Below are 26033 nucleotides of genomic sequence, written 5' to 3'. Positions count from 1 at the left end.
GCATCCGGGCTTCAAAGGAGTTGAAATTACTAAAATGTCATCGAGTTCCACTAAGTATAATCGACCATCGAGTAATAGACTAAAATGGCATCTAGTATAATTGAGTATAATCAACCATCAAGTAAATTGCCATCGAGTACAATCAACTATCGAGTATCATCGAGTAAAAGACTGTCGAGTAATTGTGTAAAATGCTATAGAGTAAACAAGTGTCGATCATTGAGTAAAGGAGCATCGTGCATCGAGTATCGAGTTTTTGACAGAATGCTGAGCGTTGCAACGCTGTTTCTAGCATTGCAATGTTGCGATGATATCTATAAATATCTCCCTTCGCTTTAGGTCAGAAAGAGGACACCTACCTTTGGTCTCTAGCCGAATTTCCCCCCTCTTTTCTCTTCCACTTTGTATTTTGGGTGTTTCTTTATTAATTTTCAAGTATATGCCAGATTGTAGCTTCTCATCTCCATGGGAAGGTAAAGTTTTGGTTTCTTAGTTTAGGTTTTCGGAGGAACTAGATGTAATTTCTTGAGATTTCAATTTATTGATGTATACAAACTCGTCTATGGGTTTTAATCCGAATTGACATTTATGAATTGCATGATTTTAATTGTTGATTGACGCCTAATAATTTTGTTGTGTGATTCTAATGCTTTGTGATTAACTTGTAATATTGTGCAGCGTTGCATTTATGAATTGCATGATTTTAATGCTTTGTGATTAACTTGTAATATTTTAACTCGGGTGTTGCGATCTCCAAACCCGAGGGCTGCACAATAGTGCAGTACCATAGTGCTGTGACACAAATTTAAGGAGAGGATATTTTCTTCGATAGCATCGTGACACTGCCTTTTATAACATTGCAATGCATTGTATTTTCAGAAAATTTATTTATGAAGTCTCGGGTTTCCAATCGTTTTGGGTATTGAGTCTTGGGAGTTTTGAGGCCAAGAGAGAGAGCTTAAAGTAAAATTTAGAGTGTCTTTAGTGTCAGAGACGTTTGGAGAATATTGGAAGGACGATTCTACCCAGAAACGAGACTAGAACACTGGATAATACCTTTCTTTCTCTTTTATTTCTTTCTTTCTTCTCTGTATTTTTGCATTATAAACTTGGTTCTGTCTATGGAAGTTATGTTTGGTTGATCTTTCATTGATCCAGACCTAGATGAATTGGATTGTTTCTAAATACTTTTATGATCTTGAATTAAATTAGCATCATTACTTTTTGGCATGACTATTCTTATTACTTTTGATTGTTTGATCAACAATGGAATGATTTTATGGTCTATTATCTTCTTGTAACAAGAGGGTTTTAGATTAGATCATACACTATTGATATTGATTTGAAAGTTTAAAGATATGAATGAAAGTTTTAAACAAAAGTACAAAGTTTGTATGTTCCATAATTTAGGGGAAAAAAGAAAGAAAAGAAAATTTCGAGGACAAAAGTGGAAATGTATGCTTAAGAGCATTTCGGACCACCCTACTTTTTAGATTTTTTTTCTTCCTGAGTGAAGGGTTTTTTTCCCTTTTTATTTATTATTATTATTATTATTATTTTTTATTTTTACCAACCCCAAATTACTTTTTAGAATTTTACTCCCAATTCCAAATTAGATCGACCACCTGTCCCTTGTTCCTCGTATCGTACACTGGCCGGTCGACCAACTCCGACGCCACCATTCCAGTCGGCCATTGGAGAACCTTGCCTCTGTCCGCCAGCCATATTACCCACACAGCTGCTTCACACCTAATCAAGAACGCATTGACAGCGTCAATCGAGGGGAAAGAAGCAGGCCAGGAATAGAAAACAAGTCATCATCCAATTCTGGCCCAGCATTGGTTGAAGTCTACAAAGTGAGATAATATCAGACTACATGTTTTTATCTGATGATTGTCAATTTCATGTTTGTCACATTCTTGATATATAATTCTACTCATTGGACTAAATGCATATTTGTAAATAGAAAAAAATGAACGAAAGGTTTTGCCTTGATGCAGTTACATGTCCCAGGTTGTTTACTTTTATCCAAATACAATTCTTTGATTTGTTTGCTGCTATACAAATCAAATCGGCATGACAGGATGCGTCCATGAGGTCGAACCCTCAATGGGAGATGGCAGGATTGCATCCTAACGATTTTGTTGATTGGTTTAATTTGTGATGATTTGGGTAAATTAACTTGTGCTTAGCGGAAATGGTGGAACGATTACGTGAAGTTTGGTTTATTGATATGTTCGTCTATTCATTTACAGGGTTGTAAAAGTTGTAATCCTCTGTGGTCTGGGCCAGTCGCTTGGGCGTAATCTCCTGGAGTTTATAATGCAGCCATGGACACAGGTTTAGAGTAAGCATATATGCCGTAGATGGCGTCGCGTTGAGGAATGGAATTTTTTGGAAGTGTTTCTGTTGTTGCCGTTGGGATTCTTGGATCATTGTTATGTTGTGTACGAGTCAATTACTAGCTTCTTCTGGGAATTCTGAACAAAGATAAACTGCATAGGTATTAAAGAGATGGAACTGCGAATGAAAGTCACTCAAGCAGTTCACGTCCTAAATCATGATACCCAATCTTGCAACCGTGTGGCAGCAAATCAATGGTTAGTTCAGTTTCAGCAGACAGGTGCTGCTTGGGAAGTTGCCACTGCCATCCTTACCTCCGATCATGTTCAACATCCGCTGTCCTCCTTTGTCCCTGATTTGGAAGTCGAGTTCTTTGCTGCTCAGATTCTTAAACGCAAGGTTAGTAGTTTGACTTCAATTTTAATTCCAACCCAATTTCGCATTGCTGAAACATCTATTTTTCCTTATTTTGTGCCAGCCTATTGTTTTGCTTAAGCATGATAACTTCGACACTGGATTTAATTTTGCAACCAGGAAGAATCTAACTTATATAAATTTCGTTTAAAAAAAATATAAATAAAAAAATTGATTTATTTGATTTATCTTTTTATTTTAACAAGTAAAGAGACCTTTCATTCAGAGCAGTTTGATAAGCCACATCTTCATTGGGTCATTCAGTAGCATCGATCCTTCCCCTGTTGGAGTCTAGCCTTCTTCTTCTTTGGGTTTTTGTCGCTTGTTTGATCAATAGGGAAACGACTGTCTCGACTCTGTTGTCTTTGTGGGGATGTTTGCCTTTGGAGTCCATGTTAGTCCAAAGGCTTTTCTTCTTCCTTTGCTTGTCCATTCTTCCCTCATCTAGCAGTTTTGTTTTTTTCTTGGTATGGAAGATGGAAATTTCCAAGAAGGTAAGTTATTTGCGTGGCAGGTTCTGCAAGGAAGAGTTAACACCTTGGATAGGCTCTTGGCCAGAAGGTCCTTTTTGGTTAGGCCACATTGTCACAAAGATAGTGGAGGACCTTGACCATATTCTTTGGAGGTGTGATTTTACTTGGGTTGTTTGACATGGTTTCTTTGAGGCGTTTGACCATATATGCTAGTTCATAGGGACTTGGGTTTGTAGGGAGTCGATCAAAGAATTTCTCCTCCATTGGCCTTTTCGGTAGAAGGGTCTGTTTTTGTGGCAGGCTGGGGCATGTGCTATTCTGTGGGGTATGAGGGGGGAGAAAAACAATAGAATCTTCAGGAGGAGCGGGATTTCTTGTAGTAATGTTTGGGCCCTTAGATTCTCTGTTTCTCATTGGGCCTAGGTGTCTAGATCTTTTTTATAATTATTCGCTTAGTCAGATTTTTACTTCATTGGACCCCCTTCTTATAGTTGGCTCTCGTTTTGGTGGGCTTCTCCTTTTTGTATGCTTGTGTATTCTTTCATTTTTTCTCAATGAAAGTATGATTGTTGCAGAAAAAAATCTTTTGAATAAGAGCTTGCATTCGATGGCCTATTTCATTAGACTTATGCTATACTTTATTTGGAAGAGAGACGATTGATGTGATGAGTCTTCTTTCTTTTCTTTGTGACTAGTTGGTGAGCCTTGGGAGAAGGGATGTTTGATTTTGGACATGGACCCTCGATCCTTTGAGCGACTTCTTGTGCCATTCCTTTTTCTGTATCTTGTCTACCTCTCCTTCCCCTTTGGTTGCCTAAGATTTTTCTACTTTTTACTCAACTTAGAAAGCTAAAATTTCATAGAAGGTTAAGGTTTTTGTGTGGTAGGTTTTACATGGAAGAGTTAACACCATAGATCGCATCCAAAGACATTCTTTCTATATGTTGTTTCTGCAATGGTGCATTCTTGATCATTTGCTGTGGGATTGCCAGTTTGCTCTTTTCCTTTGGGGTCAATGGAAAAGCTCGTTCGGGGTGTGTGGGGCTTTGACAAAAAAGGTTGGATAGTGTATCGGGAAATGGTATTTGATTTCCTCTCAACTCTTTAAAGTAAGTTGTCTTCAGAAATTGCTTCTTCCCATCAGATGAAAGTAGTAGGAACTTCCTTTGTTGAGAGGTCTTGTTTTTGGGTTAGAAAGGAAAAAAAGGAAGTAGTGGATCTGAATTTCAAATCCATTTGGGTGGTTTCTCGCTTGCTTGTTCATTACTCTTGGAAGGACGTCCAGTATGCCTTAGAAGATTTTCGGTCCAAAGTTTCTATTAATCCTTTTATGGATTATAAGGCTTTAGTAAAGGTTGAAGAAGATTTTTCAGATCTCATCTTTAATGGCAAGTGGGATCTTTTTGGTGACCTTCATTTGAAGTTTGAGCATTGGTCTTTTGTGAATCATTCTCATCTGGAGGTGATTAAAAGTTATGGAGGTTGGTTATCAATTAAAAACCTACCTCTGGAGTACTGGAAGAGATCTGTCTTTGAAGCTATTGGACAAAATTTGGGTGGGTTGGTCAGTGTTGCATCCCAAACCCTCAATTTCATTGATTGTTTTGTGACCTTCATTGAAGTTTAAAGGAAACCTTTGTGGCTTCATTCCTTCCAGCATAAATTACTGTTCAGGTTGATAATAGTGGTTCTTTCTCTCTTTGATTTGGTGATGTAGATGCAGTGGAAATGCCAAGTCCAAATATTATACGTCATGGCAATTTATCTTTTAATGACTTTTCTAATTTGATGGATTTAAAGAGGATAGAAAAGGTAATGGAAGATGAAGCTTGTATTTTATCGATTGACGGGGACTTTGGTTCGAAGGAAGTTGCTCCCTCTCCTCCTGTCCATAATTTTTCTCCTCAAGGACCTCTAAAAGATGCTATGCAGTCATCATCTTTTCAGCCTACAGTGAGTTCTAACAGGGTAAAGTCAAGGCTCATGGAAGCTTTCCCTTGGCATTATTTATTTATTTATTTTAATGGAAACAAGTCTCTTCATTAATAAAAACGAGACAAAAGCTCAAAGTATAAGAGAGTTATACAAAGAACATACAACAGAAAGACCTATGGATCAGGAGGCGCACCCGGACATCTCAACTAGGTTGACACCCCCTTAACGCCCACATCATTTCCTACAATCTAATATCAATATGAAAAGATCAATATCAAATCACTTCTCTTACAAAAATCGAAGAAGATTACAAAAAGGCAGTTTCCATCCAAGCAAAAGTGCACCAAAACAAATAGCAAAAACGGACTTAAATGAGAGCAAAATTAGTAGTAAAGAAAAACGCCCACGAGCTTGGGCAAAGAGCTTGAAAAGAGAATGCCTCAAAATGCTTGGATTGAGTGCACCACAAAGAAACATTTCGATGGGCAGCTTCAAAGCAATCTGACCATCCAAGGAATTTATCATGGAACACCCTTTGGTTTCTCTCAAACCACAATTCAGCCAACAAAGCCTTGACTGGAATGATCCAAATGAAACGAGGCTTTACTTTAAATGAGGACCAATTAAAACTTGCTGTACATTGTATCTAAAATCATTGCCAAACATCCATGAGGTACTGAAGATGTTGAATAATTCCCACCAACGCTTAACTGAATAATTGCAGTTGAAGAATAGATGCTATAGATCCTCTTCATTCGGTTACAAAGAAAGCACATGGAAGGAGACAAGCAACTTAAACGCATCTTATGTTGCATAACTGAGGAGCCGTTTAGTTGACCAAAGACCATTATCCATACAAGGATGTTGAAGAGAGAAAGTTGAAAAAAAGACCATTATCCATTTCCCTTGACATTATTCTTGAAAGAAAGTTGTTCCCAATGTTCTTGTTTGTGAAGAGAGAACTTCTGATGCTTTAGAAGAATCTTGCACCAATCTTTTGATTTCTTCATCAATCGCTTCTAAACATCATCAACCTTTGGATCCTAATAATTTCTTTAAGCAATCTATTATCACTTCCCCTGAATCTGATGTTCAATTTATTAAAGAGGTATTTAACCTCTCTTCTCCTAAAGAAGGTTTATCTTCTTTTGAAGATGATGAGAAATCAGTGGTAAGTGTGAGCAGCGAAGAAGTAGAAGTTCCTATGGAAGAACCAGTGCAACAAGAGTTGCTATCAAAGCATATATTTGCAGAAGCTTATGATCATATATATATATATATATATTTCATTGAAAAAGGAAATGGCCTTTTCATTAAGATAATGTAGATAATAATAATAAAATGAAGAGGCAACATAGCTAGAACTCTCAATTAGGTTGACACTCCCTTAGCACTCTCATCATATCCCATAAATGAAACAAACTAAACAAAACCAAGAACAGACAGCAACATAGAATGAGGTTCCGAAAACAACTTGGAACCATAAACAAAAACCAGAACAGTACCTTAAAAACTGTTACAAGAACAAACTCAATCTAAATACGATATTCATTAACAACAACTAAACAAAACCAAATAAAACAGAACTATATCAATCTTTTTGAGAACTGGAAAACTGTCATATTCTAGGCTGAAGGAGAAATGAACGTCTGCCAATTCAATTTTAAATCCTAATTAACACCTGCCAATATATATTTTTGCAAGTGAAGACATTGGTTCACTTAATTTAGAGCCTTTTGCTGCAGCTTCTCCATTGTCTTCTTCTTTGATTTTTGACAAATTCGCTTCTTTGGTTAAGGCTTGCGGTCTTCGGTTGTGAGCAATTCCTTTTAGTTTTCTAGGAGCTACAATTTAAGGTTGTTTGCCTTGTTTGTTTACAGTTATTTGCATTTTTTCCGAATTGTTCGAAGTGTTGGAGTTTTTTCAAGTCCCATTTACATTGGGGTCTCGTCTCCTCTCATAAAGGCTTTTTCAGAGTTTTTTGATCATTTGTGTCAATAATTTTGGTTTGTTGTTTCTCTATGTTTGACTTGGTTTGTCTTGGTTTGGTTTGTCTTTTAGTTTCTTATGGGACTCTCTAAGTTGTTTGGTTTCTTATAAAGAATGTGAGGTCCTTCTCAACATACCCCCTCAAGATGGTGTCTCTTTTTGGATTCACCATTCTTGATTGGATCACGATTTCTACTTTTTTTTTATTAGACCAAATACCCGTTTGGGCTTTATGGGCTCTGAGACTCTCTCTAAGTTTGCTGAAAGTTCTCTTCTTTTTGGCCTGTGTTCATCATTAGTTGTGTCTGTTTCTTATTTTTGTCTTTTATTCGGAGATCTTATATTTTGGAGTAGTAGTCTCTTTTCATTATATTAAATTTTTGTTTCTATTTCAAAAAAAGGAAAGTGGCTATCTAATACATCATCATTTAGAAGTACACTTTTGGAGGCCCATAATTATACAATTTCTCATTTGAATTTGAAAATCTACCTGCCAGATCCAGAATGAAGGCTATCTTTTACAATTAGGAGTAAAGGATGCTCTACTAAACGCTCTTCTTGTGGCTGCCAAAAAGTTTAGTTCAGGCCCTCCTCAGGTGCTTCATCTCTTACTTGAAATTTGAGCTCGTGTGTCATTTCAAATAATCTAGATATTTGTTAATAGTCTAGATAGGTGTGCTTATTTTAATATTTTGATTTCTCTTTAAACTCCCTCCTAAAATTATTTATTCTCATATCCATGAAATGAATGAATGTTTCTCACCAAAAAATAGAAAAATTATTTATTCATTTGTGTTTGGGTAAGAGATAACAGTGTATGAAGTTTGAAGTCTAAATGGAACCTAAAACTTCTTTAACCGTAGTTAAAGCCTAAAATAACCTTCTCTGTTCGTTTTTTTTGGGATCTATTTATATTATAGAGTATCATATCATGTCTCTGTATTATTTATGTAGTTAATAGTCTAAATTTCTTAACTTGCTACTTCTTCCTTACCTTAGGATATGCCCTCTGCTTTTGTGACAGCTTTTAACTCAAATCTGTCTTGCACTCTCTGCGCTTATTCTGAGAACAGTAGAGCATGGGAAACCCATTGATCGGCTTTTCTACAGTCTTCAGAATCTGCAGAGTGTGGACAACGGCAATTTGGCAGTTTTGGAGATGCTTACTGTTTTACCTGAAGAAGTCGTTGACAGCCAAAATGTTGATTGTAAAATAAGTTCATCCTGTAGGAGCCAATATGCTCGAGAGGTGTAGGAACTTTCTATCTGTACTAATGTGTTTGCAGCCTCCGAATTTATGGTCCACTTTATCTTTTATTTGTCCATTTTGTTTAACTTTAATCTTGCAGCTTCTGTTGCACACTCCTATGGTTCTTGAGTTCCTATTGCAGCAATCTGAGGAAGGGTTTGATTGTGGGACACAGCCGCAGGAAAAGAACAGAAAAATTCTTCGATGTTTGCTGAGTTGGGTATGATGGTTATCAACATTATGCCACTCTAATGAAACTAAAGATTTATAATGATGTGTTGGGTGGGGCTTTCTTCTGTCCGCTTATAAATTTCCCGGGTTCGACTTAATTCATATAAAGAAAAACAGTGTTTTGCAATGTTCTTTAGCTTTTGGCATGAAATTTCATTTTCATTATATTATGTCTCATTCCCTTGCGAATGTCACAGCTTCCCTATGTTTTTTCTTCTCCATAAAGGTTAGTTTTCTTATGTCCAGGTGCGTGTTGGGTGCTTCTCTGAGATACCTCAAGGTTCATTGCCGACACATCCGCTTCTTAATTTTGTGCTCAAGTCCTTGCAGGTAGTAATTATAATGACACATATTATCTTTTTGCTAGCCTTTGAAGGCTCTTCATTTTTGTTGGATGTGATGAGGGTGCTATGGGGTGTCAACCTAGTTGAGATGTCCGGGTGCGCCTACTGATCCTTTGGTTTCTTGCTTGGTTCTTTGAATTCGCCTTTATTTCCAAGTACACATCTCTTGTACTAAATCTTATTGATTAATAAAGGCCGTTTCCTTTTCAAAAAAATTATAATGACACATATGAATTGCATTCTGCTTGTTTAGCATCTAAAAAGTTATTCTTTTATAGGATGTAGCTTCATTTGATTTGGCTATTGAAGTTCTTGTTGAGCTTGTGAGTAGACATGAGGTATGCATCATACCTTACAACAGTACATTATTGAAATATGAAGTGCACAGTATGGTTATACAAATGTATATTTGTTATATATAGCAGTCACATTATGTAAAAAGTTTGGGGAAGACTCAAGATTGGTCATATATAAGATTCTGATTGCTTTTTGGCATTGTGTATTTTTGGACATTAGTCTTTTCATTTTATCAATAAAAAGTCTTGTTTCCTTCAATCCTTTTTTTTGTTTTTTTTTAAATATATATATAAAAAAAGATTGCTAATTCTCCATCTTAGTTTTAATGAAAAGTTTCGTTTGTTATTAAAAAAAAGTTTCCCTTTTCATCTCTTCTATGCAAGATTTAAATTTAAACTGGCATGATGTTATATTTCCAGTTTAATCATTGTATTGTTCAAGTTCTAGAGTTTGAGTTGTATTATCTTGTTTTGTTCTATTATCTCCCTTCTCATATTTCCTTCTTTTGCTCCATGTACTTTGGATATTGTATGAACATGATGAGAGTGCTAAGGGGGTATCAACCTAGTTGAGATACCCTGGTGCACATCCTAATCCAATGGTTTTTGTTTTTGTCTCCTTGTAATCTCTTGTACTACGAGACTGCCCATTTTCACAATTCAATGAAAATTGTGTTTTCTTTTCAAAAAAAAAAGGGAAAAAAATCCGTCTTAGTTGAAAGGTCCATTGGATGTTTTTATATTATTTTTTCAGAAATAGAAACAAAATCCATTCATGTTAAATTAAATTACAAATAAAAGCAACATGAGCTAATACTAGAAGACTAAAGGGCCGAATAGCTTTCCTTAGAGTTCAAATATGAGAAAAGAACCTGAATGGTAGGAACTTAAAAGATTGAGGTAATGGGCTTTGAAACCCTAGCCATCGGAACTAACCCTAGCTACCATTGTCATCGGACCTAACCTTAGCTACTCCGCCGCTAGACCTAACCCTATCCGCCCTGTTGCTGCTCCTATATGTCGTCGTTTGACTGCTGTAGACCGGTCACCTTTGTTTGTTGTCCTCTTCTCAGTTTTCAATGGCCATCCTCATTCACGACCTCAATTATTGGGCCTTGTTCCCGAAAGCTGTTCTCTCTCCCAGGTGGGTTAACGTTGGGAGCGCATAAAGATGTAAGGCATAAATCTCATTACCTTTATTCCATATATCTGTTGAGGATTTCTTGTTTTCCACTTTATTATTTATTTATTTTTCCGAACAGAATAACTTTTTGTGGATAGATGAAAAAATGCAATATGTTTAATTAAAGAACCTCCTAAAAGGAGAAAAATACCATAACTGACCAAATAAAATGGGCTAGAGTAGCTGCCTCCAAAAGAAAGAATTCAGAAGCAAAAACAACTTTCCCAAGTATTACACACGAAAAAAGGGAAGTTTTTTATTTTTTTTTGCCAGAACTTCAGAAGTTGAAAAGACCATTGTCTTTTTAGATTCAAATGAGAATGCTCATTGTTTCCATAATTCTTCTTCAACCTCTCCTCTTCACCCTTCTTGAATTTTTAAAGGCTTTGGAGAGTCATCCCTTCTAGTCACTTCTATGAAAGCAAATTTTAAGGAGGGTGAAAGGTCTATCTAATGATTATGTTGATTCTTCTTCAGCCACTACAAGGCTTATACCAGCTCTTCCTTTGCACTAATCTCGCAAAAGAGAGCTTCTTTCTTTCAATAATAAGTGTAGAAGATAACGTTGGTTTGATAGAAACTGGGTGCTCTCTTGTTCAATTTCCACTTTAGCTTTGTCAAAGTCAGTTCTCAACTCTTTGAAGCCCCTTCGTCCCTCCCAGAAATTTAAGTTTTCAAAATTCTCTCTTTTGGAGTAAAGAACCCTGTTTATTAGGTGTATACCTATTTGATCTTCTCCAAAAAGTCCTTTAATTCATAATGATTCAGATGATGACTCTGATGTTAGTTTGATCAGTGAAGAGTTTGACACTTTTGTTGAAGCCTCTGAGCTTCTGGTTTATGAAGAGTTAGACAATTTTGTTGAAGTCTCTGAAGATAGTCTGTTTTGACATGATGAGAGGGACTGTTCAATTGAGATTGAGCAATTCAACTGATGAGATTAAAAAAAAACGTATGTTCTTTGCAACTACTCTACCAAATGTAGGCAGTGATTGATTTGGTTTGATGTGGACCAAATCAGCCGAATGGAAACCAAATCAAATGATACCCACCAAGGAGAATTGATTTCAATGCAAATCTTGCACCAATCTCCATAGAAACAGCTAGAAAATGTGGTTGGATGGGGGTGGATGCACAATGGGATGGTTGACGTTGAAAGCAATAACAACTGTGGTGGGTTAGATAGTTGATGATGGCGGCAACTGATGGCTACTGAACCACAGGTTGAGAGAGAAAAATATATTATTGCCGGATTCTCATTGGAGAAGATGCCAGAGATAGCATCGGAGATGAAGCGGTGGCAAAACGATTAGAGATGGGGATTAAAGCCCATGCTAACAGGAAGACCCACACGAATTGAAAAAACCCACAATGCAAGATTTGAAAAAACCCACGATATGGGATCTGAAACCCACGCGAATTGCTGTGTGATGGTGTGAAAGACGGGGTGAAGGTGCTGAATACGACGATGAGGGATTATAGAGGAATGATTTGGGTAATGATTTTTGGTTCTCTTAATTGCTCACAAACTCTTCAAAGGAAGCTGCCAAATTGTTATCTTTTGCCCTCAATCTGCCCCCTGTGTGCAGAATTCTAAAGACAGCCAGCGTATCTTCTTTGAATGTCATTATTCTTTGGAATTATGGAGGAAATTGTTTGCATCATTCAATCTTCACTGGGTTTTCAACAATGTTTTCAAGGAGAATGTTGCTCAGCTTATCATCGGTCCCTTTTTAAAAGCTCACTCGCTTCAGTTATGGATTAATGTAGTTAAAACAGTTTTGTTAGAAATTTGGTTGGAGAGAAATCAGCGTATTTTTCAAGAAAAGTCTATTCAATGGTTTGACCGTTATTAGATTGCAAGAGTTAAAGCTTCTTCTTGGTGTTCACTTTTCAAGAATTTTTCGGATTATTCTATTCAAGATATTTATCTTAATTGAAATGCTTTCATTCATTCTATGTAATAGTTTTTTTGACACATGGTTTTCTATTGTATTCGAAATGTTCGTTCTGGGGTATGATGAGGATGCTATGAGTGTGTCAACCTAGTTGAGATAGCCAGGGGCATCTGCCGATCCCTAGTTCTTCTTATTTTTAGTAGTTTCTTGTAATTCGAGCATTAGTCTCTTTTCATTTCATCAATGAAAAGTGGCGTTTCCTTTTCAAAAAAAAAAAAAAAAAAAAAGAGAAGAGAACGAAAAAAGACGGTGATGGGAAGGACAAAGCTATTGGAGTGTGTTGAAGATTTCACTGAAGATGGACAACACTGCTATTTGTAGCGGCTAGGGGTTTCTCTTTAAAATGTTAGGGTTTTACTACTTTGATGCCATGTTAAATCACCGATCAATTAAAAAACTTAAGCTGATAGGTGAAGGTAAATTTAATATTATATCAACATTTTAACGACTATGACCACCTTAATGCAAAGCAGCTTTGCCTTGAGGTCTAGAAGAGGACCCATGAGTGGCTGAGATATATTGCTTCTGAAAATGCTGGAAAAGGCCCAATGAAGGCTAAAAAGCTCAAACACTTTTGACCAAAACAGAGTGGCATAAGAACATTAAAAAAACATGATTGGGAGAATTTTTGGCTAGTAGACATAGCGAACAAACTGAGAACATGATGCACTCATAACGGACATTCTTTTGCAAAACTTATGATGTATTGAGGCTGCAATTTAACAAATTGACGGTGTCTAAAGAGATACTAATAAGGCCATCACATTTCTTACCAATGATCTTAAAGGTTTCCTAGTTCCACAATGATCTCAAAGGTTCTTACCCATGTAAGTTTCTTATTTAATCCAACCACCAATATTTTTTATTATTTCCCCATCAAAATATGAAAACCTCCCACTTTCTCCGAACACCAACCTTGTGATCAACTCGATAACTTGGCCTACACCCATTTTTTTTTTTTGAAATGGAAACGAGCCTCTTCATTAATATTAATGAAATGAGACTAATGCTCAAAGTACAAGAGAATTATGCAAAGAGCTAAAAGGCCTATGGATCAGGAGGCACACTAGGACATCTCAACTAGGTTGACACCCTCCTAGCGCCCACATCATATCCGTACAAACTATCCTCAATAACAATAAGACCAAGATAAAATTCAGCCCATACAAAAGAGTTACAAGATTACACAGTTTTAACATAAGCCAAAACTAGACAAAGCAGAACAAACAAATACAAAAGGGGCTCAAAAATAAAAAAAACTGAGGAGACTTGATTCGAGAAGTAGTCCGCTAGCAATCTGGGAAAATGAAAGCTCACCCAATTGAACATGGTTCAGAAAGAAGTCTTTGAAAACCTTACTTAGTGTGCACCAAGAGCGAGCATTTCGAGAAGTAGTCTGCTAGCAATCTGGTCAGGATGTGAGTGATAAGTCAAAGTCAGAGCCCGGGACAGCACAACCCCTCAACAAATCATCAACTGAGAATTAGTATGAGAAATATACTTTCCACAAGGTCAATTTCACCCATGTAATGAGTTCAGATCAGTGTTAAGTTGCATTGCGAACTTGTTTTAATTTCTAAACTACCAGAACAAGATAGGATATCAATGCTTCCCTTGCAATCTGAAAACAACATCAGTGACGTCTTCCAAAAGAGTACCATAAGCAATTAGCATTTGTGAAAGGATTTGAATAACTTTGTTCCAGCTTTCATCCCAATCCTTTGTAACAAAGAATTGATTTGTAGGTGAGCGTGAAGCTGCATTATTGTCTCTTATCCATGTAAATCTTCTGTTGGATAATGGGATTTTCATCAAGCTTGATTTTTTTTTTTTCATTTCAAAAAAAAAAAAAAAGCTGTTAGCCTCAATGAAATTGTTGAATTTTTTCATACTCCTTGTCAATCTTCCAATTGGGAGTCTATCTTGAGGCCATCTAGTTACATTAAAATCGCTGCCAATGCACCATGGATTGGCGAAGTAGTCAGATAAAAAGGAAAGCTCTGGCTAGATATGTTTTCTTTCCCTATAATCGGTTGGGCCATAGACATTCGTGATCCAACGAACTTTTTTTTACAAATTGTTATGCGTTTAACACAGAGTGAGTACCCTCCTTCCAAAACTTCTGTGACTGCTACTTTGCTTTCATCCCACGTTGTTAGGATGCCTCCTGATCTTCCAAATGCCTTTGTGTTAACCCACCCAATCTCTTTCGAACTCCATAAGGATTTGATGAACTTCCTGTCGAAGGTCTCCTTTTTGGTCTCTTGTAATAGTACCATATCGGGGTTAATCTTTTTGATAAGGTTTTTGATTATCATCCGTTTTGCGGGATCTCTAAGTCCTCTTGTGTTCCATGAGAGGATTTTCATTTTATCAATAGTTGAGCACTTTGTTTTGAGTCCCTGATATTGGTTGCTAACCAAAAGTGATGTCACAGGCCTCTTTTAAGCAAAGGTTTACCATAATCAAAAGGGTTAATTAAACAACTCTCACAAATTTCTATCTTAGGGGTCTCAGAAATAGTATTCCAATCATCAATCGGATGTAACATAGTGATGAGGAGAATTAGAAGATAATTAGTATATTTTAGTTAATATTTGTTTAGTTGATAATTTAGATTAATTAGTGTTTAATTAGTTATTTTCATACTTACTTGTAAGGCTATAAATAGCCACTTTAGATTGTAATTAGGAGCTTTTGATCATCTTTTCAATATAGAACTTTGTGTTCTTTAGAGAGTACTCTATCATCTCTTTAGGGATGGATTTCCCTTGCTTGGCCATGGACTTGACCTGAATACCTATTCCACTGCATCAATTGGTATCAAAGACTTTCGATGATGGGAAGAAGCCAAATCATAGATCATGGTCCGAGACAAGCACATCTATGGCTGCTGGATTTGTTTCTCCAAGATATGTTCAAACATAATACACTTCACCATTACCACCTCCATATTGATCATCCCACCACAACCATGCTTATCATTGTTCTACCTCACTCAAACATCCTAAACCATATCATTCACCATCCAATCCACCCAAGCACACAAAACATGGAACAAAATATAGTTATCACCAGACTTGTTCATAAGATTTTATAGCTAAAGAACTTTGAAAATTGTCAAGAAAAATGGATGCTCTTTGTGAAAATTTTGCAAAATACAAGGCTAGAGACAGAGATTATGAAGCCGATGATGAAGTTGAAGTCGAGGATGAAGAAGATAAAGAAGTCGAAGAAGAAATTAAAGAAAAGAAGCCAAAGAGAGTAAATTAGATTATGAAAACGGTTGGCGCCCATCGATGATTGAAGTAAAAGAAAACATGGGAGAAGAAATTGGAAAAGAAAAAGAGGCAAAAATCGGAGACGATGACCATAACCACGGATTAGAAGAAGACAGTGAGGAAATGAAGATGCTGTAGAAGATTAGGAAATCGAAGAAGAAGATGCCAATTTAGAGTCTGATATCATTGGAGGGGGTTACAAGATCGGCCTTGTTGTGGTGTCGAAAAAGGTTGATTCGGTGAAGAAGCTCATCGATTCAGATATTGAAGCATTGTCGGAATCGTTGCCGAATGCCAAAGCTTTATTGGAAGGGTGTGTCTCTATTTACGCTATTGTGAGCTCGCTGGAAGGTGGTCGGACCGTTACTGTTTCCACCTTAGTTGAATAGAATGAGCCACTGCCGTCACCGTTAAATGTTGAAGGAAGAAAGTCTTGTGTGTTGGTGGAGGCTCAGAATGAAAAGGAAATAAGGGCAAACTTGATATTTTATGCAAAAGACCTAAACCTAAGTCACATGACATCATTATTGGCTCTAATGGGCCATCATACCAGCATTTTCACTTTGGGCCCACAAGAAAAAACTCAAGGTTAATTCTCCTTTCAAGTTTGAGGAACTTTTATGGATTTTTATTTTAATTACAACTTGGATTTTAATCCCAATTTGGATTTGGGAAATTTTGCGTCGAGGTTTTTTAGTTGGAGTCTACCACACTCAAAGAGCTACGAGAAAGAATCTTCACTTTATCACCTTGAACTCGGGACAAGTTCTTTTTTTTCTTAAGTTGGGTTTAATGATGAGGAGAATTAAAAGATAAATTAGTATATTTTAGTTAATATTTGTTTAGTTGATAATTTAGATTAATTAGTGTTTTAGTTATTTTCATACTTGATTATAAGGCTATAAGTAGCCATTTTAGTATTGTAATTAGGAGCTTTTGATCATCATTTCAATATAGAACTTTGTGTTCTTTAGAGAGTGCTCTATCATCTCTTTAAGGATAGATTTCCCTTGCTTGGCCATGGATTTGGCCTAAATAAGTACCTATTCCACTGCATCAATTGCACTGCATCACATAGTGATTACAAATAATTCATCAAAATTCAAGGCTACCCCTTCTTTGTCCTTTTTGATCCAAAAATTCTTTGACGAGGCAACAATAATGGACTCCAGAGCAGATCAAAGAACTTGTTTGACAATTCTGCCACCTTTGTTGACTTGAGATGCATCAGAACTCTTAACCTCCATCTTGTTTGAGTCAATCAAAATTTCTTAATTTTTGAAGAAATTCATCCAACATATCCCCATAAAACTTCCAGCCTCTTCTCTGAATCCCAAATGGAACCAAGGTACTTTTTTCCCACCTCCATTGGATGTAAAAGAGAATTCCATGAACCGACCAACCTGATTGGAACTTTTTAAGATCCTAAAACAACCATTTTCAACACGAATTTGTTTGGATAGTTTGACATCGAAAGGACTTTCCCAAAGAAGAGCAAGGGATATCTCCAACTGTTGTAAGACATTCCATTGGAACTTAATAAAAAAAAAGAACAATACCACTTTTTTTGTTTCAACTAATAATAACCATAAGCAAAACAAAGGGAGAAAATTTGTTGGCAACTCAACAACTACTCTCCATATTAGAACTACTTGATTTAAACTTACCTTAGAAACCTACAAGGAAAGAGGAGAGAGGAGAGAGGAGAGAGGAGAGAGGAGAGAGGAGAGGGGAGAGAGGAGAGAGGAGAGTATTTTTGGTCTCTAGTCTTCTTAAAAGCTCTTGTTTCCCACTTTTTTTGTTTACTCTGATTTAATTCTGAATACAATTTTCTATTTTTTTAAACTAAAAAAAATTCTAAATGTTGGTTAAATTTTTTATGGAAATTCTAGTACTCTACAACTATTGATAGTTTAAAACCATTGCTTCTTTTCTCGTGGTATCTTGTGATTGCGCTCTCTGCATATGTGGTTGAGACAAGTGCTAGATGAATTCTCCTGCTAAATCTTTGTCTAGATTCATGTTATTTCTTTTTATATGCTTTAATGTCTGTGGATCTCTGCAGGGGTTACCTCAGGTCTTGCTGTGCAGAGTACATTTTCTTAAGGAAATGCTTCTTTTGCCTTCTCTTAGTAGTGGAGATGAGAAAATAATCGGTGGTCTTGCATGCTTGTTCTCAGAAGTTGGGCAAGCGGTATGTTGACTTGGGTTCTTGTTTAAGTTATATTTTTCTTATAACACCCTGTGAATTGGTTAGCAACCTCTTATTGGTTCTTTCATTCATAGTTTGACTTTTGGATCGAAGAAGATGATGTAAATACTTACTCGGAATTACAACTTTCAAATTTTATAAGCTTGGATTCATGAGTCAATTGTGTTTTTAAAGTTAGTAGTAATGCTTATAATGATCTTTATATTATTTGGGTTGGCCTCTGTATCCCATTCTTAGAACGTTTGTTTTCCTTTTATTTTTGTTCCCTTTCCCTCTTTATTGGAGTTTGGGTCCTTTAAATTGCTTTTCTTTTATTTTCACTCCTCGGAGTTTTTATCGCTTGTACTTTTTTGTTTATTTTCATTTAGATGAAAAGTTGGTGTCTTGTTGAAAAAAGGTAACAATGCTTGAAAATGTAAATGAAACACATTTATTTTCATGAATTTTTTCTTGTGTACCTGTCCCTTTCTATGGTATGACTATTATTTTTAAATCTATGTCAGGCACCATTCTTAATTGTAGAAGCCAGTGCTGAAGCCCTTTCTCTAGCTGATGCTCTCTTGAGGTGATCATTTGTTGGTTTTTGGATGATGGTTTTAATAATATGCCTATACGTGATATAATTTAAATGAAACAATTTATGATGACCTTTCTTTGACCAACCTATTGAGGAGAGACTTCTTCTAATAGAATTGTTTGTTTGTTTGTTTGTTTTTTTTTTTTTTGAAATAGAAACAAGACTATTCATTGATATATTGAATTACATGTGTGGTGAGTATTTTTTTGACATTATGTGGGGTGGGAGAATTGAACCTCTGATTTCGAGGTTGATAGTACAAACAGTATGTCAGTTGAACTATGCTCATTTTGGCTATATCTGTTGGGAGTATTTAGGTTAAGAGCTCCATTCTTGAGATTTGTAAGCACAACTTGTGCAGTTAGCTTTGTTGGTTGGTTTCACGGACAAGGCATTTAAGTTAAAAGAGTCGATATATTGTGCAATACTTTTCTTTGAAAGGAAATAGAACTATTCATTGATATAATGAAAAGAGACTAAGGTCAAAATACAAGGAAACCAAATATAATAAAGAAATAGTAAGACATCAACGCTTCAAGACAATTCAAAGATCAAACGAAAAAGATAAAAGCACCAAGTAGAAGCATTGAGTCTTGCAACTTGAAAACGGTCAATCCACTAAAGATGTTTATCATGGAAAAGTCTTTGGTTCTTTTCAAACCATATTTCAGCAAGTAAAGTTTTTACAATGTGTTATGATAGAAGCGACAAAGGATCAAGCTTTCTTCATCTCCATCCATTGGGCCTCTTTCTTGGCTCACAAGTACTTTCTTCTCTCTCCTCATAGCCCCACTAAACCAAAAGTTCTTTAGCGAGAAATGGGTGGATGAGCTAACATTGTGGATTGAGAAAATTTTGAATGGAAAAGGCACCGTGGAAAAGCTTGCAAAGCTGGTCAACAATGGGTCAAACAAAATATCGATTCCAATAGGAGAAGAAAGACGAGGGTGTAAAGCTTTTTATACTCTTTTTTTTTTCTTTTCTTTTTTATAGGAAACGATAACCATTCATTGATATGAAGGAATGATATAGAACAGAAGATCTTATCAAGAGATAATTGCAAAAAAAATACCTCCATTGGCTAGCAAGGGTGTTAAGATTATAATTACAAAAAGGAAGAGATAATTTGCTCCAAGTGATAACTAGTAGAGAAGTAGAATCAATAAAGTACCCTATGTTCCTTTTTATACTCTTTAAGTTTGAGTTCTCAATAAACTTGTCCAACCACCACATTAACTCCATTTCAGATGCCCTATCGAGATTCGATCGGCTGGGCTTCAAGTATTGGACGGCTCTGACCACCGATCGACGATCCGATCTGGGACGGACAACTCGGCTGGCCTTCGTACGGCTGTTGGAATAAGAGGAGGCAATGCGGCTTGGAGGTAATGCTCGACGACTGCCTGGACGGTTGCGGTGATATCGACGTTTGCGGCTCCACTGATCCCCACAGTGACTGTTGAAGAAGACTGTGGTTGATTCTCGTCGATGACAGCTAGGGTTTCGTCCCCTTGCTCTGATACCATGATAAAAATAGAAAACGAGAAATGAACACACAGTTTACGTGGAAAACCCTAGAATAGGGAGAAAAAATCATGATTGAGACTTATTTTTTATTATTGGTTTGATACATAAAGTACAAGAGAATAGACCAAATAAATAGACAATGGGAAGCCCTAGGGTACACGAAATTACGAAAAAGCCCCTAGGTTATTATGCTATTTTTGACAAAAAACTCATAAATATTGGCCCTGTTAGCAAAATGGGGGTGGAGACGTCATTATTTTTTGGCAGAAAGTTATCATCAGTATTCATGGTGGTTCAAATTTTGGTTGGATTTCTGGTTCAATGAATAATTTGAGTCTTAGGAGCCCATGGTTGAATATTTCATATCTTTGAACGGATTTTGATTCACTTGCTCATTTTAAATTGGGAAATGGCGGAAGAGTTCTACTTTGGGTTGGTATTTGGATGGGGAACTTTTCTTTGAAATCTTCCTTTTCCAGGTTGCTTTCTGTATGTTCCTCTCCTAATGGGACTGTTTTTTTTATCATTGGGAAAGCCAAATAGGTGCTTGGAAAATTTCTTTTCGAAGATCTTTGAACGAAGAAGGAATATTTACTTCAAGATTCTTTTCAGTAAAGTCTTTATCAAAGCATTTGGTGCCTTCGTTACTGATGGATAAGGTGAAATTCTTGGCTCTCTAGAAGCATAAAAGCCCAAAAGGGTCAATATTCTGATTTGGATTATGTTGAATGGTAATCTTAATACCTCAGAGGTCTTGGAAAGGATAAATCCCAAGAAGTGTGTCATACCATCATTTTTCTGCCTCTTTTATTTGGCTGATGAAACTCCTTTTTGACTGCCTTATGCTAGACAGATTTGGGCTCATTTGTTTGCAATCTTTAATTCTCACGGGTATTCTGTAATATATTCAGAACTAATGTTTCAATATTGTTGTGGTTCTCGTGCCATCAACACACAAGGAAAAGCTCCTGCACAGTTTTCTATGGATGGGTATTTCTCTCCACTGTTGTATTTTGTGTAAAAGTTCTATTTCACTCCTGCCTGTTTGCTTATTCGTTTTGGGGAAATATTCTCACCTACTTCAATTTGATAGTAGTGCTTTCACAAGAACCCTTACACCTCATCTCCCTCACATTGCTACCATCCATTGGAAAAGGGGATAAGGCTCCTTTGGTTGAACATCAACAGGGCCTTCTTTTGGTCAGTTTGAATTGAGAGAAATCACCATCTTTTTGTGGGGCAAAGAACAATCTTTAAAGAGCTTTTTGATCATGTTATGTTCCTTGCAAGTACTTGGTATAAATTGTCACCTCCCTTTCACTCTTATAGCTTTTCTAATCTTTTATCCAATTGAAGAAGTCTTATGTAGCCTTTTGATAGGGGTTTTGCCTCCTTTCTTTTGTAAATTTCACAATACATCAATGTAATTGTTTCTTATAAAATATATATGTATGTGTGGTTGATTAAAATAGTAAGCATGGCTAGGGAGGAACGTGCAACCTCTGTAGGCAATTTCTCAATTCTAATTGTTAGATGGTACACGCTAAAATGTTATAATGACGTTAGATTTTTGTTCCACTCATTTTAGTTTACCTCTTCCTAATTTGATGCAGTTGTGTGGCTTTTTCAAGTGAAGATTGGGAGATTGCTGACTCGACATTGCAATTTTGGTATTTTCATATCTTGCTAAAATTTTAAAGTGTTATGAAAGACGCAACAAATATTTTTGTAATATAGTGTCTAAGAAGCATTGATACGATAGGATACGACCATACGTCAATTCTAAAAAAATTAAGGTACAAATACGTTAAGGATATGTTATGATATATATATATATATATATATTATATTTAATTATATATTTTCTTGATATATGTGAATTTAACATAAAGATACTAAGTTAATACTTATTTTAAGTTAAATTAAAGGAGATTTAAAAAGAGAGTGAAAAAAGAAGGGGGAAAAAAATAACAGGGGGTGAAATTGACTGGCGGCAGCAAGGCTAAGTTGTGGTGGATGGTCGGTGATGGGTGTAGGGTGGATGACAGTGACAATATTGATGAAGGGGAGCTGTGAGGATGAAGGGAAGGGGGGTTCTGCATTTGATTGTGAGATGAGACTTGAGAAAGATGATTTTGATTTTTAGGGTTTTCATTCTTTTACGTTTTACCTTTTCTTGTTCCCAAAGGAAACAAAATTTTCATTGACAAAATAAAAAGAGACTAATGCTCAAATTACAAAGAAACAAAGCGAAGAGCCAGAAAACTTAAAAAGAACAAACAAACCCAAGAGAACCATGCATTACAACAATGAAAAGGCAGAAAAAATAAAAGCCCTCCAATTAGACAAGAAATTTGGAGTTAAAATACACTTAAATCATAGAACGAGAACATCAATAAGAACCGAAGAATCTTGAATCTTCAGTCCCTCTTTTCTGTTTTTTGTTTTGAATTCTTTGACATAGTCTCAACAAAACTATCAAAAGAAGAATTTTTATTTCAAATTTGATGAAAGAGGTGATTAATGAAGATGACCCTCAAAATGTGATTCAAGTGATAATTGATGATCGAAGAAGCACGAATACGACACGGACACGATGATGCGTCAATTTCTACAAATGTAGGTTGTCAGTTATTCTCAATCTCTTTCTTTCATGTTTTTCGATAAAAGTAACTAGAAGAAAATTAAAACCAAAAAAGGAAAAATCCAAAGGTACTTTATGTCACAATCCCAAACTTTCAAAGTTGGGAATGAGCAAGTCAACCGTGTGAAAATAAAAATTTGCGGTCAACTTTGGTATTGGGTCTAACCTTTGCTCATGTTTGAGAGAAAATGTTTTTTATACAACATGAGAGAGAAAAAGCCTTTCAAAACAACATTATACAGCACTTGGTCAGGGGAGGTTTGATGACGACTTGGTCCTTATAGCAGATTTTGCCACTTTTTATGATGGCAGGCATGTACATCTAAATGCCGAAGAGTCATACACTAAGAAAACAACATGGAAATAAAAACAACATACAAAATAATAACAAGGTATAAGTATAAGGTGGTTGAAGATGGTTTGGGCATGTAGCCATAGGCTAATAGTAACACTCCCTGGACAAGCATGCCCAAGACACTCTACGAGTAGTAGAGTGACTTTTCTCCTCTAGCTGTGGGTTTTTTTGGGGATAAAGTTGTTACATCGACTACAATGTTTATTCTTTTATTTTTTATACCTTTTTTAAATGTAACTCTTATTGGTGTTGTGAAATTACAAGAACATGAATTCTTAAATCTCTTCTCAGGTCTTCTCTTGCGAGCTATATTCTTGGCCTTGATGAGAACAATTTGGCAAATAGGAAACATGTGGAAGATGTATTTCTATCTGTATTTTCAGCACTGCTTGATGGGCTTCTATTACGTGCTCAGGTTTCCTTTCCTGTTCTGCTTGTCTTGGATACACCAAACACAAAGTTGGTCTTAGTTGCTTGCTTATTTGAGCGTTTGTTACTTTCTTTTCTGCTATCTTTTGTATAGACGGTTAAAAACAATGCCTATTGCATAATTGAGTGGAATTTGTTGTTTTTTAAAAATATAAATATAGCTGATTAGAAGAATGTCCCCTTCCTCTCCTCTCCCAAGCCTACCCTTCACCTCTCCCCCCGTCCAAACCGTCGGAATCCACCATGCCTTCTCAACTTAACCATTCTCACCCACCCATCCACCCCCCACCTTCCTACCGGCACCGAGTAGCAGTCATCCTTCTACATCATTCCATTCCCCATTCGATCATATCCTTCCAGTGTCCTCACCCTTCTCTGACGTTCATTTTCTATTTCAATGGAGGTAAAAAGTTGTTGCATTCTTGATCATTTCGTCTGTATGTGGCAAGACATTCACGGTTTTTGGGTAAAAGATATGAAAAGAGGTCAGAAAATTTTCTTATCAAAGTTAATGGCTCAGTGGTTACACACTAGCTTGAAAAGTTTCTTGAGTGGTCTGACTTTTGAATTTTTCTTACTTAAGGAAAGAGTAGATCAGGGAGTTATTCGTCTTGCCAAATTTCGTAATAAAGAAAGGTGGTTTGTAGAGTGTGCGGTATGGCCTTCAACAGGAGGAAGAAAGAACATCCACATCCCTTATGGAGATGGCAAATCCGGTTAGCAAGAATTTAAGGAAATGGTGAGTCGTAGTATTTGTTCAGAAAATATTTAACATTCAACTAAGGGAGAAGAGAATGACTCTGAGGAAATGATTGGCAAACAATTTTCAGTAACATCACATTTGAATTGGAAAATGGGAAAATTTATCAACCCAAGAACCTCTGCTTCAGCATCAGAAAAGAGTATCAAAACCCTTGTTCTTCTACCCGATAAACAGAGTATGCAATATCAATGGGTTATTAAGAATTCAGAAGTATTCCAAGTAGATTTTAATAAGCTTTGGGTTGTTTCATGCCTTTTCGAGTTTGATAACTGGTTAGAAATCATAAAATCACTTAATTTGTACTTTCAATCAAATGTCATTATCAACCCACTATTTGCAGAGAACGCATTGGTTGAAATGGATCGTGGTCCAATGGAAGAATTAATCGAGAATCCAGGAAAATGGCAGAAGATTGGCTCCTTCCACCTGAAATTCGAAAAATGGGACAAATTTACTCATAGTAGACCTCTATATTCAAAAGGCTGTGGTGGCTGGTTATCTATAAAAAATTTCCCTCTTGATTACTGGAACAAATAAACATTCGAAGCTGTTGGCGCTCATTTCATTGGTTTGAAGTGCATAGCTATCGAAACTTTAAACTTGCTTAATGTCTTAGAGGCCAAGATCCAAGTTAATGAAAATTTATGCGGATTCATCCCTGCAACGCTAGAAATTTCGGATGAAAAAAGGGGCAATATTGTCTTAAACTTTGGTGATATTTCGTCAATCAACCCACCCAGCAAGGTTAGAGGAGATTTATTCATGTTTAATTTTACAAACCCAATTGATATTGTTCAATTACACCAAGTTATGAAGGATGAGGAAATTGAATGTGAGCCATTAAATTCCAAGTTCGAGTTTCTCCTTCCATCAAGATTCAAGCCAAAGCACTCCAGAAGTCCAGGCAACACTATAGGAAAAAAGTCCATGTACATTTCTCAGAATAATCCAGAGACGAATCAGATAATTGTTGTTAGTCCAAAATCCGAAAAACACATTCAAAGGTCGTTTCCTCAAGATCAAATCAAGGTGAACGTGATAGAGGAAAAGAAAAAAGAGAAACAAAATAAGATGAAAAGAGTTGTTGTCCATTCAAATTCTGAGCCACCCTTAAGAAAATGCTTCGAATTCCCCCCAAAGGAGTCTTATTTTAGAACTTGGTCTTGTGAAAAATCAATCAGAGGAGCCCAAAGATCACCATCTTGTGGGAACACTCAGTTTTGTGGGAACACAAAAGTACAATTAATGAGGAAACCGATAAAAATTCAATAAGCTACAATCGTTCGGCATCCCCTCAAAAAGGCGCGAAAGAGACAATTCAATTTGTAATGACAAATGCCCCCTCGTATTCCCACCAAGAAGACAAAGCATCACTATACATTAATGGATTGGTTGACTCACATACTCAAAGTGGTATTTCCAAGCAAGCATATGTCTCGATCCTTGAAGCATCCAGCCAATCCAAAGGTGAAGAAACGGTTCCAGAAACTCTCATTTATGATAGCATGAAAAACGACCTCAACGAACACATCTCCCACATTACAATAAGAAGAAATCTACACAACAGCAGAAGTGTGCCTCCTTCCGGATCCAAGACCAGAAGTCCAATAAAAGCCACAAGGCTCCCAAAGCAGTCAAAAAGAATTCATAGGGTTTTTTGGCCTTTCCCTAGACAGTTCGCCAGAAAGCAAACGTCTTTCCAAAATTCATGGATTGCCATCACAAATCCAGATCTCCTCGAGCTATGCTGTGTTAATCTCCAAGCCTTGGGTTTAGCAAAAGAAAGGTCAGTAACTCTGCCTTCTTTTAATAACTTCTTGTCTCAATCAT

The 26033-nt window shown here is 36.4% G+C and overlaps 1 protein-coding gene across 2 annotated transcripts in view; it reads left to right on the top strand.

The window, feature by feature from the left end:
* The first annotated feature begins 1512 nt into the window (after nucleotides 1-1512).
* Nucleotides 1513-26033, top strand: part of LOC120080791 (ARM repeat superfamily protein) — a 105236-nt gene continuing 80715 nt past the window's right edge. Inside the window, exons 1-11 of one of the 2 annotated variants that reach the window (XM_039035423.2) lie at nucleotides 1513-1856; nucleotides 2256-2742; nucleotides 7652-7750; nucleotides 8179-8403; nucleotides 8504-8623; nucleotides 8881-8964; nucleotides 9257-9316; nucleotides 17762-17890; nucleotides 18412-18473; nucleotides 21626-21682; nucleotides 23303-23426. In XM_039035423.2, the coding sequence (XP_038891351.1) occupies nucleotides 2515-2742; nucleotides 7652-7750; nucleotides 8179-8403; nucleotides 8504-8623; nucleotides 8881-8964; nucleotides 9257-9316; nucleotides 17762-17890; nucleotides 18412-18473; nucleotides 21626-21682; nucleotides 23303-23426 (1188 nt within the window). In that variant the 5' untranslated portion in view covers nucleotides 1513-1856; nucleotides 2256-2514. Of the gene's footprint in view, nucleotides 1857-1955; nucleotides 2173-2255; nucleotides 2743-7651; nucleotides 7751-8178; nucleotides 8404-8503; nucleotides 8624-8880; nucleotides 8965-9256; nucleotides 9317-17761; nucleotides 17891-18411; nucleotides 18474-21625; nucleotides 21683-23302; nucleotides 23427-26033 lie in introns of those variants that run through there. The other variant, XM_039035431.2, reaches the window with a different exon arrangement.

This window comes from Benincasa hispida, chromosome 1, assembly GCF_027475165.1.
Source record: "Benincasa hispida cultivar pf3 chromosome 1, pf3_genome.v1.1, whole genome shotgun sequence".
NCBI lineage: Eukaryota > Viridiplantae > Streptophyta > Magnoliopsida > Cucurbitales > Cucurbitaceae > Benincasa > Benincasa hispida.
This window is presented reverse-complemented; position numbering and strand designations above follow the sequence as displayed.